The sequence below is a fragment of the Cololabis saira genome, chromosome 3 (assembly GCF_033807715.1).
Source record: "Cololabis saira isolate AMF1-May2022 chromosome 3, fColSai1.1, whole genome shotgun sequence".
In the NCBI taxonomy this organism is placed as follows: domain Eukaryota; kingdom Metazoa; phylum Chordata; class Actinopteri; order Beloniformes; family Belonidae; genus Cololabis; species Cololabis saira.
In genome coordinates this window covers 33,353,095-33,374,690 of record NC_084589.1, presented here as the reverse complement: position 1 = coordinate 33,374,690, position 21,596 = coordinate 33,353,095, and the positions used below count along the sequence as shown (strand labels likewise).

At 38.4% G+C, this 21,596-nt stretch overlaps 1 protein-coding gene across 1 annotated transcript in view; it reads left to right on the top strand.

Annotated features, from left to right (window-relative positions):
- Positions 1–21,596, top strand: part of LOC133437352 (mannosyl-oligosaccharide 1,2-alpha-mannosidase IA) — a 231,329-nt gene that overhangs the window by 119,936 nt on the left and 89,797 nt on the right. Inside the window, exon 3 of the mRNA XM_061717291.1 lies at positions 17,083–17,198. Within this exon, the coding sequence (XP_061573275.1) occupies positions 17,083–17,198 (116 nt within the window). The remainder of the gene's footprint in view (positions 1–17,082; positions 17,199–21,596) is intronic.

The following is a 21,596-nucleotide window of genomic DNA, read 5'->3' as shown; positions in this document are numbered from 1 at the left end:
CCCGGTGATGTGTTCCTGCCTTATTCTTGAGAAGGTTTAGCAAACATCACCCGTCTTTCAATCATGGGCCTAATGGTGATTGATTGGAAAAACAAAGAAACAACAAAACTTTTATTCCAGGCCGACTCCTGTCTGAAGGTTAAATGCTGGAATCGTGTCTAGAAATAAAAGTCAGTATGCCACTTCATTAGGATATTAACCTACAAGGTGATTTACTGCATGTTTTAGCCCATGCCAAGGCTGTTGACTCGAACTCTGCAAAAAGGAGATCAGGAGAATGGAGGAAATGTTTTGCTCTAACTGCAGACGCATGCTGAAACCTTTTTAGATGGAGAAAGATGAGACCTTGACGGGAAGCTACTGTTAATGGAGTCTCTGAGCAAAGAAAAGGTTTTGTGCCCTATTTGGTCCGAGAGATGTGCAGTCAATTTTTATATTAATTTCAATTTTGGCTCCCAATAATCATAAAAAAACAAACTACTATTTTGCCACATAGTCAGAATGACGCATGTCATTCAGTCACAGACTCCATTTGGTCATAGGTGAGCAGTTCCTTAATCCTTTTCTGTGTGTTATATAAAATTATTTGTTTAAGTAAGAGAGATTAAGCTGGTGGTTCTGGTCAAAAATGTCTAAGGGATTATTTGAGCAGCCACAACATCATGTCCTATGTAGCATGAATCATCTTTATTTAGTCTGAAATTTAAGACAAAATTTAGTGTTACTATGGAAATTTCAACATTTTTCATTAAATTTGATAAATCCAACATTCAGTGAATAATCATTTCAATGAATGATGATAACCATTCTTGAATCATTCTTGACTTTTTTTCCAGTGATCAAGCAGCCTTAATTGATTCAGTCTTTTAATCATAACCAAGAGCTTGTGACATCTTTAAAAATCACTTCTACAGTATATGAGGACCAATAGGAGCTTTTGTAATATTCTGTGTAGAAGACACTGCAACATAACGCTGAAAGAAATACAGTAAGGGAGGCTGAAGATGCAGTTTATGTTGGGAATCATACATTTTTGGGTAATCGGCTATGTTTTTTTTGTGCTCCATCACATATGGAAGCAATACAAAGTAGTCCTCATGATGACAACATGAAAGCAAAGTCATCTTTCATCGTCACCCCTTGATTCAGCTCTTCCCTTCTTGGATTAGTACAACTCCCCTTCAGTGGGCATGAGTACATCATCAAGCCTCTGTGCAGGGATTATAGTCAAGATGATGAAAAACTGGTTGCAAAATGTATGAACGTATCCGGAGGATTATAGGGGATTGTCCTCTATTCTACTGTAATGATTCAATCTCGGACTGATGAATTTTAAGGGTGATGGTCAAATTCTCTGCCGCCAGATGCGGCCCCAGACCCTTGACGTAATTTCTTACTGACGTTTGGTCTGAGGTTCCTTAAACTCCATGTTTGGGTCAGGAGTGATCACCCATCACTCTGTGATGACGTAAACCCAGAACCACTCGTGGTGGTGTCTCTGCAACTCGAGACCTGCTGTTTGATGTTCAGTAGTCTGAGTTTTGCCATTTTAATCAAAACCTATCTGACGAGCTCTAAAGCTTATCGGAGCAGCACCGGGAAGCAGGTTCTGCTTTATTCATGTATTTGAGGGACTAAAAATGTACAGTGCTTTCTCTTCTTTTCAAGCGTCAAGCCTCATGTTTCCATTTGCGACCCTATTTATTGTATGTTCATTTATTTTAATGACATAACACCATACAGTGTCTTCTTTATGTGCTTGTATATTTGTTCTGACTGTGGAGGTTCACATGGCTGACAGTAAAAAAAACAAAAAAAAAAAAACAAAAGCAGGCAAATATTAAAACATTATTTTGCTTTCCATATTCCATTTACCATGCACCACTCAAAATACTGCATAACATTGGCATGATACATGCTTCGATCCCACTTAATACAATTTGAAGTAGTGATGCACCGATTGTTCGGTAACCGAAATTGTTCGGCCGAAAATGGCAAAAAAACACTTTCGGTGTTCGGTGGAATAAGTGGGGAAAAAAAACGAACAATTAATAACGGCGTTGTAAAATAAGGAAATAGACTGGCCGCTCTGTCCCGTAACGTTGCACTACATAAATCGTTGGCCAACCAAAAACTAACCCCATAAGAATTTTACCAACATTCACCAGGAGGTGGAACCAAAACAACATAATGCTGGGAAATTAAAAAAAATTCATTTTTTTATGTTCAATAAATATTTCCTACCTTGTAATTTTGTAAAAGATTTTTTTCTTTGAAAAGCCTAAATCAAATTTATTTGATTTATGCAATGGTGAAAAAATTGGCAAAATAAATTAAAAACTGCTGAAGAACCATGTTCGGTATTGTTCGGTATTCGGCCAAGTGTTTATTATTATTTTCGGTTTTGGTTTCGGCCACAAATTTTCATTTCGGTGCATCACTAATTTGAAGCTTTTCTTAAATTAAAATAAAATCTACGTAAAAACAAACATCCTATCGTCAATACATTTTAAGTAGGCTTCTCAAGCTTTTTCCCTGTCAGAGGCACAGATGATGATGATGACGACTCATGTCTGTCACCAAGTTGGTATACAGTACGTTCCTGGTGTGGCAATTCTGACATACTGTGATTATTTTGTTTACCAGCATTAAATACATAAATCAGGTGATATATGCTTTATAACCCCTAAGGTTAACCAACCCAATCCGTTGCCGAAAGGGACCCTGTACCCTGATGTGCACCAGAAATGTGAATATGCGTTGGTTTGATGTTGACTGACGTCAGAAGGAGGGAAAAAAAGTGCTCCTGCAGCTCGTTGTGACTTTAAAAGATGGACCTTTTCCATTCCTCCCGCTCTACTAAATCACTCTGCTGCGCCAAACTATTTTCTTTGTCTTTTCTTAGACAGAAAAATCAATCTGTGGCTCAAATGATCAGGAGCCATTCAGGCGAACCATGGATCATTTGTGGTTACAACAATAGTATAGGTGTTACAATAATGGCAGTTGTCGAGCATCAAACCTTTGTTTTTCTGCAGCAATCACCAGTTTACATTCATCCCACAGCCGTTCTGTCACATACATACAGGGTGAAACATTTTATGGCTCCATGCTTGTTCATGTTTGACCAGGAATTTCTTCAGTATTGCTTTTTGTGTTGTATCAGCAAACAGTTGCACACAGTTTTATATTGAACAACATTTCACTCCTTGTTTTCTCCTGGCATTGCAGCCTTTTTTTTTTTTTTTTTTTTGTGGTGTGTCCCCCATCACGGGCATTTTTCTTGTTTCATTCCTCCACTCGGGCACATTGAGCATCCTGCTTGAAACTTGAAGCATTTATGTCAGCTCTGGGAGAATCGGTGCATCTCGAGTATTTGTCAAGCTTCAGTACTTTCACTCATTTCGTCACGCTGTACCCTCTGACAATGAACACAACGCCTTTTCACCTACTGGTATCCACACCAAAGAAAATGTAAATTGGGGCTCATGATCAGTGTGGTGACTCTTGACACAAAGGAATGTGAAGAAGGAAGGTGGCTGCTAAATGTACACATTCAAAAGTCATGAAAATATTCCCTCTATTTGTAGAGCCTGCTGAACGTGGACTAAACTTCATGGCTAGACGACTGAGTGGTCGAATAGTAGTGACGACCTCTCGCATCCTTGAAACAGGAAACAGAGGAGGGCTGGGCGATATGGACCAAAAGTCATATCTCGATATTTTCTAGCTAAATGGCGATACTCGATATATATCTCGATATTTTTTCTGTGCCTTAATTGGGGTTTCCCCCAAAGCATTATAGCATAGCATCTCTGTTAGCTTCATTTTTTTCTGAGGCAAACCCTTAAAAAAACAGTCAGTTTTAATACAAAGCCTCGTGCCAAATGTCACACAGGTACATTTATTAACAGAGATCTGCACAATATCAAAATGTATAAAACAAATGAAATAAAAATAAACTGCCTGCATATATAGAATAAAAATGCTTCTTGAATAAAATAAAACAAATATCCCTTTCCTGCATAACAATTAAATTAAAATACACTGTAATTAATACAATGTAGACAGTAACAGGCAGACTTTTCCACTGAGGTTGACAGTTGTGCAAATAACAAAACATTTGTGCAAATCTCAAATAAAACATTCAAGTCAATTTGTCACAAAATAAGCTATATCAAAATCATTTAAAAAAAAAATGTAAAAAAAAAAAAGAAAAAAAAAAAAGAAAATCGATATAAACGATATTGTCTCGTACCATATCGTGTTTGAAAATACATCGATATATATTATAATCTCGATATATCGCCCAGCCCTAGAGGAGGTGAAATAAACACGATGGTAGAAAACCAAACGTGCTTTCCCTCTGAAAATTCTGTTAGAAAATGTGTATTTACGTTGTGCTTTAGTCTAAAATCCCAAGTGGTCTCTTAATGGGTTTACTGAAGATTGATCAAAGATGTAGTTTTCTTTCATGAAGATCTTTGCAAAATCATGAGTTTGATTTCACTTCCCTTGAAAGGCTGACATGTTTTTAGTGCTGATGTGAGCTGGTTATGTGTCGCATATTTATTTAAAAATCCACTCTAGGTGCGCTGCACTGATGCATGACTCTGGTACCGTCTCCTCCTGTACTTTTACACGGCTGCAACGTCGTACCAACGAAGTGGAGCTACTGCTCTTCTTCGATGGCTGGTTTAATTTCTCCAGTTGACAGGTGCTCTTTGTCAACAGGTTATTTCGTCTCCTCTAAACGGGCTGGGCTGTACATTTTTCAGTGCACAACTAGTGAGCTAGAAAGCTCAATTCAAATGAGATAAAGTGCAGCATGCATGATTGGAAGCCTTTTTTTTATATCTTTTCTTAGCTGGTAATCTCCAAATCTAGCTTTGAGATGTCATCTCCCATCAGGTTTTGTGTGTGGACGAATCATCAGATGAATATCCTCCGCCCTCTTACCGATTTCTCTCTGTCTGTTGATCAATTCCAAGACGGGCTTTTTGCAGAAGTCAGAGAAGAGGAGTTCGATAACACTGTATGCAGCGTGTAATCTCATGTGAGCAGCTGTCATTTCAGATAGGACTGCTGCGCTGACACGACATGCTCTCCCAGAGTCGCAAATTAAATTGCTCCAATTAGAGTGACGTGTGTGTTGTTTGAAGTTTTGAAGCATCACTAATCATGTCTGGACAGTGTGCATTTTTGTTTGTGATTAGATTAATCTGTGTGGGAGGCTGCTCATTGGTTGTGAAAACATGAACATTTTTTCAGTTTATTGATAATTCCTCTGAATGCCAGTAAGGCTGGATTTAAACCTATTTCTGTTTGGAGGCCGTTCTGCTGAAGGGGAATCACTGCCTCGGCTTGTGTACATCTACCTCAGTCTACTGGTTGAAGAACATGGTCATTAGATATATGTAGGTGGACACCTAAACTCATCTTCCGCACATAATATTGCTGAACTCCGATCTGACCAGCCGCCTCCAGATCACGGCGCTTAATTCCCAGATTTATGTGGTAGGCATGAAGCCTGATGGGAGCCCTCTTACTACTATGATGTACCTGACACATGAGTGTAGTAAGAAGGCTCTAGAGTCCAATCTTTATGATCCTTAGCAAATTAAAAGCAAATTAGAGCCTTTTTTGTGGTTTTCTTAAGGCTACACAGCTGTTTAGTCCCAGTAATTAGTTTTTCTTCACAATGTTTGTTTTGTTTGTTGTTAAGAAGGCATCACATGTAAATTATTTTGCAGTGAGCACTACTTAAGTTAGCCAGACGCTGTTACCTTTTAAAGGGGTGGTCAATAAAGAGCCCCAATAGAGCAAGAAGGAAATATAGCCAGTTTAATCTTCAGCTTGAGTTCCACTGAGCTCCTGGGAAGAAGGTACAAGATCCAACTACTAAGGGTTCCTTCCAGGAACATTCAACAATGTTGGTAATATGTGGGTTTATTCTCTGATACTCTACAGAGAGGATGAGTTTGTTCTTGTCTTCTGGTCACCAGCCATCATTCCCGTCCCAGTTGTCACTGTATAAATACAGGGGATGTCATTGGGCTGATTGATGACAGCTGGACCATCCGCTGCCACACAGCTCCCTCAAGAGCTGAGCCAAAACCGCACCCCAACGTCACAGTAAGGTTTGCAAAAGGAAAGCCAAGTACGGCCAGACGAATGTCTGGGGTCACATCATCTGCCATCAATCAGAGTTAAAGAAAATTTTGGAAGTTGAGGTTGAATCTTTTGACCAAATGCATATGCTTTCAACAAATCCTGAACAGGCAGAAAAATATATGCTTTTGTAACTTGAGACATGTAGGCCTGGGTGGATTGAGTTGACAAAGAAGGATTTAGGTTTTTGATAAGGACAATGGTTGTATAAACTTTCCAGTGATTCTATTGGTTGTGAAGATTCCTTTCAAGCTTTCAGCCAATCAAACGCACTGAGGCTTCCCTGAAATGTCACCTTACGCAACCGTCCACAGCTGAGCTGCTGCGCTACAGGGGTGCGTAGCAAATGCACTGACGAGATAAGTTGGTAAAAACAAACCCAAACAATTGTATTTGAAAAACTTTAATATGTTTAGTGGTGTGTGTGTATGTATTTATGTTGAAAATATGTTTATTTATTTGATTTAATACAAACAAATGTTTGACAATTTTCATGATGACTTCACTTCATGATGCATAATAATGCATGATGCAATCCTCTTTCAATGATTTCCTACATTTTAGTTTTTTCTTTTGATGATGGGTTAGGGTCTTCCATGTATGGGAAACATTCCAGTAAAGGGGTCATAATGTTGGCCTCCCTGGATGCTGATGAAAGAGGACTAAATGTAACTAAGATGAAAATGCAAAAGCACAGCTAACCTTTGAAAATCCTCACCTGGACATGAGTGGTTCAGTGGTTTGGGAGTCAGGTCCCGGGGTTCTTGGTCCACCGTGCACAAACTAAAGAAATATATTCTGGGAAAAAGAAAAGCTGCAGCTGGCAACAATTTACAGTTACTGAAGCCTCTTCTCCTCTTTGGAAGTGATCAAACTTATTTCGACTGCGGCTCTAATAATCCTTGATGTGTCAGTTCTCTGTGCTTTTTTCTATCTTGCCAAGAAAGTGCTCTGGAAGGCACAAAGCACCAGCAGATGCAAGCTCTTCTGCAGGGCAGCTGGTCCGGGTGATTACCATAATTGTGGAAATGGAGACACTGAGGAGAAACGTTGGGGAGGGGTGTTTCTCTGCTGGGTGAGGTAGGGTGAAATCATAATTGGATGTCCCTGTGATACACTTCGCTAAACCTCTTGCGTAGTGAGTGGTGCAGTTTTGTATTTGATGCAGTTTTCTTTTGGTAAAATATTGACTTGACTTGGAGTAACAGGAGACAAACTTTTGTAGCTTTGAAACATAAATGTTTTATTCTCACTTTATGCTGTATCCTCAACAGTTAAAGGCTTCCTTTCTCTCGTGTTGCTGGCATTAAACTAAAAAAAATAGCCATTCTCAGTTCCAATCATTTTATTTTTTATACAAATCAGTTCAATATAATATTTACATTATTTGCTTATCCTCGTGCGTGTATTTGCATTTTATACGTCAACCCAACTTTTTGGAAACTTGGTTAAAGAGTCTGTTTGACAGTGGCACTAATGTTTAGGATGATCGCCAAGCGCCTTGGGACCTTCAAGATTCAAGATCCTTTATTTGTCATTGAGGCAGCGTCACGACACAATGAAATTCATTCCAGTACAGCCCGTCCAAAGAGAAAAAAGAAAAAAACAAACATGAGATGTGGTAGACAGGATCATGAGGCTTCATTAGGTGAGAAAAATGATGACCCTAGGAAAGAGGAGGATAAAAAACGAGGTGTTTTTTGCACCTTCACACTGTGTGAAAACACAGTGTGAAGGTGCAAAAAACACCTCTGCACAAAAAAACCCAACATACTCAGACAACATCATAATGAGGGGGGTTAAATAAATGGCAAACAATTAGCCTGAAACAAGGTAGTCATGCTAGTAATTTTGTTTTTAACAAAAAGGGGTGAAAAGGTATAATTTAATTCACTGGATGTAAATGACATGAAGGACACAAGGGCCGTCTGAAACAATTTGTTGTTGCATGCCAGCACAAATCATTTCCTATTATTTAGTTTTGTGTTATAACTGACCTATATTACAAAGAAAAGGAGGAAAGAAAATAAAAATACTGACTTGTACTGAAGTAATGCATCTGAATTGTGCCGTATAAACTACTGGTACTGTAGGATGAGGGATTTTTCTGCAGCCACATGGAAATTTGTTTGGTTTCTTTTTTCCCCTTTTTGGTCTTTTTTTTTTTTTGATTTGGAAGTTTTTAGGATGCATTTTCAGAAAAACATACCCCTGAACAAACTGACAGCGGTCTGTTTTATCAGAGTTGATTATCACTTCAGACCCAAATATATAATCTCTAATAAGGAAAGAAAAATTATACATTTTATGTTTTTGTTTTGTTAAAAAAAAATTCAAAACCCTCCTTTATTCAGTTTATGTATATACATATATATTTATTTTTATAAATTCCTGTGACATCAACTTGTCAGAGACCACAACAGACGGATGGTGTCTCAGCTCCCCACAAAAGCCCATGCTGATTGATGGGCATGACATTTCTCTTTCTGTTCCTCGCTACCTTTTTCATGTTCTGCTCTGTAACCCCATTTAATCCTGCTCCCTTTTAAATCCACTCTCTTCTTACCGACTGTTGCTCGGTTGGTGCTCTCCATCAAGAGTCCGCTCAACTACGGGTCCTCCTCCTCAGTGCACTTTATGCTCAGAGCCAGGCCTATGACTTGAATAGTAAACAGTGAGATATCGTTAGTATCGCACAGACAGACTGGCTCAATAACTCTCTCTCTCTGGTGCCAGGTAGCATTAGTGTTAACAAGACACTCACTGGCCTTGTGATTGATAATTGGATGTTGGCAACCACTGGTAACAGGCCAGTGTAATTAGTGCGAATCCCAGCGTCTGCATCAATTATTTCACTTTGATGACATTACTTGTGTAGCTTACATATTCACCCCATCTTTAATATTTTATTCCATTAGCTAACTGCTATGGGTTGGCACCTAAAATGAGAAGCCTATAACCCTGATTTGACTTTTTTACACAGGAGCTTTAAAATGTTCCATCTGTGAAAATGGATTCTTCTTATCTGATTAAAAATATTGTGCTGTTAATGTACTTAGTCAGTGGAAATGACAGTGACCATTAGATTTCATTTGAGGAACATCAGCATATATTTTGTATGCAGATCGTGCGGAATGTGCAGAGCAAAAATTAAATTGGAAATGAAATGTTGCCTCGAAAAATATTCACTGATAAATCAAATGGCATAGTCTATATATGAGTTTGTATGTTTATAAAAAGAGGAGCGAGAATGCAGCAAGTAGTATCATGGGGGGATAAAAAAAGACAGGAGGAATAAAAAACCCCATACAGTAGTGAGTAATTGATCATGTGGGCCAGGCCTAAGTAATGTAACTCTGCTGACCGACACTAACTGGCCTGTGACGGCTATAATGGATGAACATCGGCTGATTGGTGTCTTACTAATAGCTTCACATGTAATTTGTCTTGCTGAGAGTACACATGCACGTACTGTCTTTGTGGTTAAGCAGAAATCCCTATTGGGCACTCTGATGCCTGCTCTCACACACTTTCTTTTATAATGGGTGGGTATTGTGCCATCACCAGTCTCAAATATGCATCACATCATTTTGAATCCCACCTTGGGGACCCACAAACATGTGCTTAGGATCGTTTGGTTTCACTTAATGCATAACCTTTCAGTGTAAGTACTATAGACATCTTAAGTCCCTGAATCTTTAACATAGATGCTATAAGTCATAATTTCGTAGTGTCACTCACTGTTGTGAGACGTCACTGTAAAGAGAAAAAGGGAAGGTTACAGAAGGAAAGTTGTCCTTGTGTCTCTTAAAGGTGTAGTTAAGCCTCAGCTATCGTCTTTTCTCGAACTCCATAAAACAATGACAATACGTAACTTAAAATCTTGACACATCAGTGAATGTGAGCTTTCAACAGATTAGTTTTTATCAAAAGACATCGAATCAACAAGGAGATCCTCTGACGTTTGTTTAAAAAATTAAATTTATTATCCATCTATGATATTAACATACTCCAATCATGTGCTTTCATTTACAAATGCACTTATCTTGCAAATATGCTTCCAAGTACTTTCAAAGATTTTTTTTAAGACCAATTCACAAATTCATAACTATAATACTAGACAATTTGAGGATCTCCATTCTTCATTCAGTCGTACCAATAGCAGTCAGTTCTCCATCAAAGACAGAGGTGCCTCACTCTGGAATTCTCATATACTTATTGCAAAATCTTCACTGTCTATTAGTAGTTTTAAACAGAGATTGAAGAACAGCCTTATTGATCAAGCGTCTAGAAGTGCTTCCACTTAATGTGGACTCACTTCTGCACGTGCACACCGAGAAATTGTCTGTTTATATCCATCTTTTTGGAACGCTGTTTTTTTTGTTTTTTGTTTTTTGTTCTTGCTATTATTTCAATACAATGTATTTTCTTGGTGAGCACTTTGAATAAGCCCATTTAGGGCTTCCTTTCTCACCTGCACATATTTTCATGCTTTTATGTTCATTTAAACTTTTGTACCGTTTTTTTTTTTTATGTTGTGCAAATAAACAAATCAAATCAAATCAAACGTGGACCATGTGACCTGTCATGCTCAGTTTATCATTCTGTTGTGTTTTTTAAATTTTTTTCTTCTGATGTTAGTGTCAGACTTATTTGAAAATTCTTATCATCTAATGAAGCATTTTTACTGTGTTTTAACCTTACTTGGCTTCTTGGCTTTAGTTAGGATGCATACGGTAAAAACTTGACGATATAAGCTTTTAAACTGGTGCCATGAGTTGTTGACAAGTGCTTAGCTTGGGCCTCTATAAAGTATGACACACGGATTGCGTGTGTTTGCTGAGGGACCCTGAGGATCTTTACGCCGGCACCACTTGGCTACAGAAATAAACAGGGTCCATGTGGAAACCAAAGTAGTGCAGCATGATGGATCGATCTGCTTTGTGTATTCTCAATCAATCTTCTGAGCTTTTGAATTTTCCACTCTGTCTTTTGACTATTGTTACAGAAAGATATTTTTGGCCTGACATAACCATTGTACATATTTGGTAACACCCCTCCACTCAGTTGTGACTCTCACTGAAGATAGCGCTAAAATCAGACCTTTTGTTTTTTTACTTTAACTAAAAAACCTTTCAGATCCATCTTAATAAACCTATAATTTTCCGAATTTGTAATGATAGCCGATATCGTCTTGCTCATATGAGATGACAACAGCAGGTTTATTCATAGCCACCCTAGAGATATGCACACTAGCGTGGGGTAGCATTGTTCCCTCACTGATATTGAGATGAGCTTGCATCAGGCAAACAGCTGTTCAAAGAAAGGGGATATGTAATGTATAATAATGTCACCATTGTGAGACAGTAGAGCGGTAATGATTAGCCCCTGCTTAACTGGGACAGGATGGAGAGACATTAATCTGAGCAGAGCTCCTCAGACCTCCCTCTCCCCACCCACATCCTCCAGCTCTTCCAGTGATCTGCATCTTGCTAAATGGTGAGGAATCAATGGGGAGTTCTTGAACCTGCTGAGAGATATCTATTCTGCACTTTTACTTGAGATGTCACTCAGCTGGTCACTGCCCACAGCGCGTGAGCAAAGGGCAAGGGCTGGAACATGGTTAATTACGAGCTTCATGTTCGTGGTTAAGTTTTGTTTTCACTGTACCAGACTGGTTAAGTTACTACATGCCTCTCTGTCATGATCTGATCCATCTCCCCATCATGAACATGATACCAAGATCTCCTTGAAGGAGGTAGCTCCTCATTCATAGGGGTGTAACAATATATCGTGCCACGAAATTTCGCGATACAAAAACGTCACGAAACGCCTCGACCTGCGGACCAAAATCTAACTCCGCTCAGAAGAAACTAGTCCCGTTTTGCGGTCCCCATTTGAGGTCTGAACCTTTACTTATGTAAGGCTGGTGTAGAGTTAAGCCTTACCTTATTAAATTAACCTTTTTCGGGTCGTGAGTAGGATAAACACGGGACAACTTCTGCGTGAGTTCCAGTGTACTTCATTGTCCGCTCAACAGTGTAGGATTTTAGAACATCAACACAGCACCTAGTGCTGTATCACTCCGCCCAATCTAAAACATACTAACAACTGATATACTGACTAGTGTCATTATAGTCCCTGATTTACAGAATATAAAGAATATATTTATAAAATAATGAACCCTGAATTACCAAAATAACCTTCTTAACAAAAATAATTCTCCTCTTACACTTATAAGGTGAGCATGAATCAATCTTTTTTATGATGTAAAATTGTATGTATTTATTTACTTTTATTTATTTATTTAATTTTAGTTGTTAAATTTCTGGAAAAGAAAAAATTCAAATCATACACGAGAGAAACTATTCAGTTTGTGGCAAAATATTTGTACTTGTATGAAACTGAAGATGCATAGTGCAAACTTGACATTTACTTTTAGTTCAGTTTGTGGGAAATGGTTGGCCTGGCTTTCTCTTTAAAACTTAAACAGTTATAAAGCATTACAAACTGTAACAATAGGGCAAACGCACAGCATTGTTTTGTATTTTGTGTCTTTCAAATAAAAGACAATTTTTTCCAGTCATATGTTCCTCATTCAAGGTTGTTAAAAAAAGTACTGCTATAGTATCGTATCGTTATTGTGACCTCAATATCGTGTATCGTACCGTATCATGAGATTAGTGTATCATTACACCCCTACTTATTCATGACCTGAGGAGGACATCGCCTCCTTTTCTGATGGAGGACCATTATCTCAGACCTTATGTCTGTTTATGTTGCTGCAAATATTGATCCATTCATTGTTGAAGTAGAGATTTTTTTTCTGTCATGGTAATTAGTGCTACTTTTTTCAGCTTTTTCCTTTTAAATTCACATTAAATGAACAGGGTAAACAGTGATGTTAAGGTCTTTAGGAGGATAAAAGCTGAGAACTCTGAGTCGTAAGAGTTTGTTTTTCTTTCATATCAGACTTGACAGCACATCCGCTGTCAACTGCTGTGTTGCTCATTCTATAAAGTACAACAGATATGGAGCGACTTCGGCATTTATTCTGAGTTATGGTCAACCTTGGTGAACTTGGGGCTGGTTTATGGGCACAGCAGCTTACCCATAAAACCCGGGGCTGTCTACCTGCTGGCTGCCTCCTGCCGCTGTTATGGGGAGTCATCCTCCTATAAGACATATCTGAGCCACCTCCCATCTGGCTGTCATCCTGACCAGATGCCCAGACTGCTTTAGCTGTCTCCTTTAGATGTGAAAGACCAGTGAGTTCACTCTAAACCCTTCTCAAATGACTGAGCCTCTCTCTACCAAGAAAGCTCTTTTCAGCAATTTCTGTTTGTCACCTGATTTATTTATTTTTTTAACCTTCGACACTTCATCGCCATAGATGAGGCTCGGACCATAGCTCAGCTGGTAAATGAAGTGATTTGCCTTCCAGCTCAGGTCTCTCTAAACTATAACAGACTGGTACAATCTCCACATGGCTGCAATTAGCTTGTTTGTAACACAGAGTAAAAAGACACCAGATGCTGGGAACATCGAAACTTCATGACCTTTTTCAGTTCACAGGGTGTGCACCATTGTGTTTATTATATTATTTATATATATATATATATATATATATATATATATATATATATATATATATATATATATATATATATATATATATATATATCTATATAGGGCTGGGCAATATGGACCAAAAGTCATATCTCGATATTTTCTAGCTAAATGGCGATACTCGATATATATCTCGATATTTTTTCTGTGCCTTAATTGGGGTTTCCCCCAAAGCATTATAGCATAGCATCTCTGTTAGCTTCATTTTTTTCTGAGGCAAACCCTTAAAAAAACAGTCAGTTTTAAGTCAAAGCCTCGTGCCAAATGTCACACAGGTTCCTTTATTAACAGAGGTCTGCACAATATCAAAATGTATAAAACAAATGAAATAAAAATAAACTGCCTGCATATATAGAATAAAAATGCTTCTTGAATAAAATAAAACAAATATCCCTTTCCTGCATAACAATTAAATTAAAATACACTGTGCAATTAATACAATGTAGACAGTAACAGGCAGACTTTTCCACTGAGGTTGACAGTTGTGCAAAAAACAAAACATTTGTGCAAATCTCAAATAAAACATTCAAGTCAATTTGTCACAAAATAAGCTATATCAAAATCATTTAAAAAAAAAATGTAAAAAAAAAAAAAATCTTTTTTTTTTTTAATCGATATAAACGATATTGTCTCGTACCATATCGTGTTTGAAAATATATCGATATATATTAAAATCTCGATATATCGCCCAGCCCTAATATATATATACACTGTATATATATATACACTGTATGTAAGTATAATAGCAAAAAAATAATGGAGTCTAAGCTTAAAACAGCATTAACAAAATGATGAAGAGCAGGATCCTGAGAATGTTGCAAAAAACAAAAAATCTCTTTGGAAATATTTTTATTTCTCCCCAGACATTTAGTTGCCCAGAGGTACGGTTACAGTTTGCATGTTCAGTGGCCTTTAGAATAGTTCATATGTCTTTGATGTGCCAAGTTGCTAAATGGTTTCATCAGATCAACCCAGCCATGTATCCTACGCTGGCTTCTTCTCAGGGATGAGCGTAACAATTTTTCATCACCTCTCTCATTTAACCAGGTCAGTTTTCACACTATTGCATTTTTAGGTCTAGACTTTGAGCTTTGAGCTGTTTGATTCAGGGTTTTGTTTTGTTTTTCATTTTTTTGTGAATTTCTTGTTATTAAACCTCCAGAACACAATTTTCCATTCAACTGTTATACAGTAATTAATTAAGGATAATGATTATTTTTCCTTTGTGCCAAGCATTCTCTGCCAGGTGCAACTGCATTTGCATAATATTTTGTCATTTGAGAACGAAAATGGACTGAATCTCTCACAGGGCCTCTTACATCTCTTACAATTTCTCATTTAGTTTGTGAAAAGTAAAAGAATAGCTTCAAATGAGATCCACAAGCATCGGCACTCGGGCACCAGCATGGCAACAGTTGCCACACATGGGCAGATTTTACATGCCGACGTTAAGAAAGGAAACGCATCAGATCTGTGTAATCCAGGACCAGCTGCTAAATGTTTGTAACAGTCTTTATGTCGCTATTTTTTTTTCTTTCCCTCCTTTTGTTGATTCTTAAATGACTTGGCTTTTATGTCACTGTGACTGAAAGATTTTTTTTTTAATCCCTGAGAGAGGATGCTTTCATGTTTGTCTCCACAAATCTCTTCTCATATTATCATCCAGCATCACCACGGTAATTGTAGAGGCTCACCGTGTGGAGGACTTTCATGTTTTACTTTTTTATCACACACACTGTCAAGTTACTGTTACTAATCACAGCTTCAAAGGCTCGGGTTTAAATCTTAGTGCAAGCTTACCTTCGAAGAACTCCGTTTCTGTACCAAAAGCATTAATTCTCTTGAGGTTTAACACACTTGCATGTTTCAGTCCTTTCTAAATCTTAAAACGTCTTCTAGAAAAATCCAGGGTCAATTCCTTCACAACCTTAGAGATCAATGATAGGAAGAGCTTAGCATGAATATGCATTTACGTATGTGATCCGTTTATTCAGGATTCAAGATTCTTTATTTGTCATTGTTCATATTTCATAACAACAAAATTACAGGTGCTTCATCGCAGGTGCTGGTCCTAATATAAAGGCAAGATAAGTAAAGAAAAAAAAAATAGCGTGCAAAATATGCATGATCTGATCCATGTCCCCATCATGGTGGGGTTTATGCAGTATATGTTGGTAAAGGCTTTGATCTGTTGTGGGTATTAAAGGTACTGTGTCAAGTAGGGCTGGGCGATATGGACCAAAAGTCATATCTCGATATTTTCTAGCTAAATGGCGATACTCGATATATATCCCGATATTTTTTCTGTGCCTTAATTGGGGTTTCCCCCAAAGCATTATAGCATAGCATCTCTGTTAGCTTCATTTTTTCTGAGGCAAACCCTTAAAAAAACAGTCAGTTTTAATACAAAGCCTCGTGCTAAATGTCACACAGGTACCAGAGGTCTGCACAATATCAAAATGTATAAAACGAATGAAATAAAAATAAACTTCCTGCATATATAGAATAAAAATGCTTCTTGAATAAAATAAAACAAATATCCCTTTCCTGCATAACAATTAAATTAAAATACACTGTGCAATTAATACAATGTAGACAGTAACAGGCAGACTTTTCCACTGAGGTTGACAGTTGTGCAAATAACAAAACATTTGTGCAAATCTCAAATAAAACATTCAAGTCAATTTGTCACAAAATAAGCTATATCAAAATCATTAAAAAAAAAATGTAAAAAAAAAAATGTAAAAAAAAAAATGTTTTTTTTTTTTTTAAATCGATATAAACGATATTGTCTCGTACCATATCGTGTTTGAAAATATATCGATATATATTAAAATCTCGATATATCGCCCAGCCCTAGTGTCAAGTGTAAACTCTTTTCATTGTTTCCAAGGTTACAAGGTTTGTAGCTGGGCATGAGCACCACTGCTACTATGCTGTTTGACATAACTCAAGTTTGATGACAGCCAAAAAGGAGGAAGGTATTTCCTCTCACCAGTATAGAGAGGAAAGTTGGTAGCAGCAAATAACAGGCATGTGTGCCTTGTATAATAAGCTTGGGAGGGAGATTAGCATATCTTTCGAGGGGTCTTTCATAACAGGAATGTGAGGTCATTAGAAAAGAGTTGAATTTGCACCGATCAAGTACTCAGGAAAGGTTTTAGTTGGTGATTGTTTCACTAACGATGTTGAATGTCTTGCTCTTGAACTGCACTGAATTTCTGATTGTTACAAATGTTACAACACATTTAAAATGTGTCTTTGTGTCGCCGTATCTTGCAGGAGGTCTGAGAGGAGCATCCATCATTGACTCACTGGACACGCTGTACATTATGGGGCTGATGGAAGAATACAATGATGCCAAGGAGTGGGTGCAGACCAGCCTGGACCTAAATTCAGTAAGACACTCAATTTCTTTATTTGTCTTCTCAACAATACGTGCGAAAGATTGAAACAGCTAAGAATGGGAGCCAAAAACGCATACATGTATGCATATTATTTACAGTAGACATACAGTGTTTTATGTTTTGCACCTTATGCAACATTCCTCTTTGCACAATCAGGTCTCGTTTTCTTTCTTCCTTGTGCCAGTGGCTCTGATGCTCCTAACAGCTGCAGATTAAAACTGTAATCTCAACCACAGAATTAGTAGATGATGTGCAGCATATCTTGGCATGTGTGGTCAGGTGTCAGTTCATGTGGACCCCCTCTGTGTTGCATCTATGATCTGCTTTCAACGTGAAAACCCAGGTATCTGGAGTCCTCCACCATCCCCCCTCTTCTCCTAGTATGATAAAGATGTTCGGTTTATCCTTGAGAACTCTAAAATGATCTCAAATCTTCTTGCTCTTGTTAATGTTTGAGAGAGAGTGATCGTTCCTACATCATGCCACAAAGTGGTCCATAAGATCTCTGCACTCACCCTCCCGTCCACCATTAACGCACCACATACCAGCAGTTATCTTTGTATTTTTTGGAGCTTGCAGGACTCTTAAGTGGTACTTGGTGTCTAAAAAAAACCCAAGCTGGTAGAGTATAGCCCTTTTGCTGTCCTTCTCCGCTGCTGACCATTTTCAGCCAAACCCAGTTGTGGTCTGTTTGCAAGATTAAAGAACATGATTCTCTTATTGCTGCTTGCTTTGTCCAGATGACAGTGGGTTCATTGAAACGTCGAGCTGCGGGAAGATGTTGGCATCTTCATTTCCAACTCCATGTCAGCTGCAGTGGATCCTAGAGAGTGCATGTTTTCTTACATAGACTGGCAAGTGACTCACCAGGATTTGTAATAATGTTGGGGCAGCTGGTCTGTAGTCGAGGGAAGATGGATGAGCATGAAAAGATGCTGTAAGGTCTTGCAAACCTGGTTGCTGAGGGGCTTCAGGACTCTGGGGCTGACACCTTCTGGCGATGCATCCTTTTTCCACTTCAGTCCCTCTAGCTGCCTCTTCACCTACTGAGAGAGCTGGGATGTGAAGGCAGAGGACCATGCAGCATTTCCTATCATTGGGTGACTAACAGTAAGTATATTGACTGAGGTGCAATATGAGGCTGCAGAGGAGTGACAGAGAAGCTGTGGTTCCCTAGGAAGGTGTGATGTCTGTCTGGATGGGAGAAAGAGGAGGATGTTGTGCTTCCTAATTAAAAAAACCTGTTCATCAAGTCCATCCAGGCTTGCATCAGTCTAATCCTCGTTCTGCTTGATGATTCTTTTTCATCTTTTTCACTCCTATTGGAGTTGATCATTGTGTATTACGTGATGATGCAGTGGTTACCAATGTTACCTCATGGCTTAAAGGCAGTTTGTCTATTCTCCCTGTGCTTCTTTGTCTGGGTACTTCCACTTCCTCCTCCAGTTTAGGAATGGGATTGCTTAACTGATTAGCGATTTTCTAAAATGATTGTTTGGCTGTTTCTGTGATGTGTGCAGACCGGCGACCTCTCCACGGTGCACCATGCATCCTTCCTAGTAACAGCAGATCCCTGTGACCCTTAACTTCAGGGTTGAAGTGCATATAGAGAATGAATGAATCAATGATATTCATACTGTGAGGGTTAAAAAAAAAGATATACATAAAATATACATGTATCAGAGAGGGTGCTTTACATTCAAGAATTATACTGCTTTACATTTTAAGAAATTACCAGTATACTTTAGCAGTGGAGCCTAATTCTTGTTCCTCAAATCCTCTGTAAATGGTGCTGAGATAGTAATTTCTTTTTGTGTGTATACACATGTGTTGTTTGTTCTAAAAAGCAAAAAAGAGAAACAGTATTTCCTTGAGGTGAAAATTGGTAACCTTGAGAAGAAAGATATCCTGGTTCGAAAATGTGAAAGGATGAAAATCTCGGGTCCCTCCCCCTCCTAAAGTGCATCTCTGCTGAGGATGTTGACGTGCACACAGAGGCTGGTAACCGACTGACACTGGTAGGAGACTCCCGACTCTGGCTGGTCGTTTACACTCAGACATATTGGATTTTTGCAGACTGTGTTAAAAGCACTTGAAGGTGCAAATTCTCAGAGTATCAAAAAAAGAAAAGAATTGACTTTCTATCACATGATGGAAAACTGAGCTTTTACTTTTGTTACATTTATTTAACTTTTTTTTACTATATAAAAGGTTTCCAAGTGAAAATGTTTTTATAATCTTATTTTGGACTGTAACTGAGTTCAAACTTGAGCAGCTACTGAACTCCACTGCGCTCAGCCATCTTTTATTACATAAGCAAAATGAAGTTTTCATCAGACGCCTGAGTGCATGGTGAGTTGAGTTTATATGTGCTCTTTCTTCTGCTCTCACAGCGGCATTGTATCCACTGACTTTGTGAATTTTCCAGCACTCATAACACTCCTGCAAGGATGAAAAGCGTCCTTCTGTGTGGCCATCAGCTACGGTGTGTTACCAGCTGATTGCGCTGGATTCTCTGGCTCACTGAAAGGCCTTTGTGAGACAAAGAGTATGATGAATACCAGAAAAAGGGTTGAAAAGGGTTGCAAGGATACTTTAAATGGAAAACCTCTGGGGTAAAAGCACCAAAAACAGGCCACGACCCCTTGAGTGGATCTCTGGATATTGGGTCAGGAGCAGTTGAGGGTTGCCAGGTCTGATATGCTGAATTGAGTAGAGGCTAAGATAAGTGTTACAGGATTTTTGTGGTGATCAAATGTTTGTTCTGGGTTTTGTAAGCTCAGTAAAAGAGAGCGGTCACCTCTAGGCCACCTGTCAGGAAATGGTGTTTACAAAATAGTTAAAAAAGCACAACTGTGTGATGCTGGACAATAATCAGGCCCAATTCATGTTTTTTCTGGACAGGGTATTGAATATCCCAACTTAAAGTTGCCGCCTCTGCTGACAAAATACTTCTAAGCACTGGAATCTTTTGTTTATCTTTATATCTTAAAATATATTTCCACTAAAACAAATCTGACACATGTGGCTTCTTGCACCTGATGCCTTCAGCACAAATCTGAGTGGAAATATTAATGTGAAGGTTATACACACTATTCTTTACACAGGGGACCAGCCCTAGTTTATCATCACATCCAAAACACACCTGTGTTAATGACGTGTTTTTTTCTTTTCTTAAGATCTCAGCACAATATTTAACACGGCCTCTGCTGGGCCTAAAAAAAAACAAAAAAACAAGGTTAATTTAAATGTAAGGTTTTACTTCTACTGGTCATCGTACATTTGTTTTAACAAATAAGTAGTGAAAGGCAGATGTTAAGAGATCCATATCACACACAGAGACACACTTGACACAAGTTTTTTTCTGACATCCCAATACAGAAGACTATTATGTTTGAGTGGCAGCGCAGCTTCTGGTTGTGGCAGCGCTCACAGCCTTAGTGGAGACGGCCACCAACAGCCCAAGTGTCACTAATCATAAAGACAGGATTTGCAGATTTACACTTCACAGTGAACCTTTTCACGGGTGTCAACTGCCACAGTTCATCAGCTTCAGCCCCCAGTACCTCATCACTGGAAGGGGAACTTGCTCTACTCTGGGACGGTTGTAACTTATTAATGACAATTTGAATTAGTTTCTCCAAATATTGTGATATCTTCAGGGAAAATAATTCATATGCTTTGGCTATTTAGTGTCCTGAAAGATGTGATTCCCTGTCATATGGCTTTAAAATCCTGGGATTTCTTCTGGCAGTGGTTAAGCATGAGCTTGTGTCATGGTAACTTAATCAATGACCTGCTGTCTGTGATATGTGTTGAATACGACAGTTTAATCATTGTGGGGGACTCTTAACATCCATGTTGACAACCCCCAAAACAGAGAGGCTGAAGAACTATGATGCACTAAAAATGTTTGGTTTGGCTCAACACGTGAAACAGGCAATGCACAAATGGGGGGGATATTTTGGACTTGATCATCAGTAAGGGTCTTAGCGATGATGTCACCTTGTCTGTCTACTTTTCTGTTTTCTTTAAAAGTATAATTTACATACAATCAAGTAGCAAGAGAGAAGTACAAAAAAAAACAAATGTGTTTTTTAAGGATTACTCATCCGAGTCTACTCTTCCACCTCAACTCTCTCCTGTAACTCAGTAAATGAAATTCTAGATAACTTTCACTCTAAAATGTTAGATATTATTGAGTCCATTGCTTCCACTGAGGTGAAGGTTGTCTCCGGTACGAAGAAATCTCTGTGGAGAAATACCCCACTATTAAGAAGTGAAAAAACTGAGTTTCGAAAAGCCGAAGGAAGGTGGCGAAAGACTGGACTCCAGGTTCACAATGATATCTATAAAGGGAGACGTCATTGATATAATTTACAACTGAGG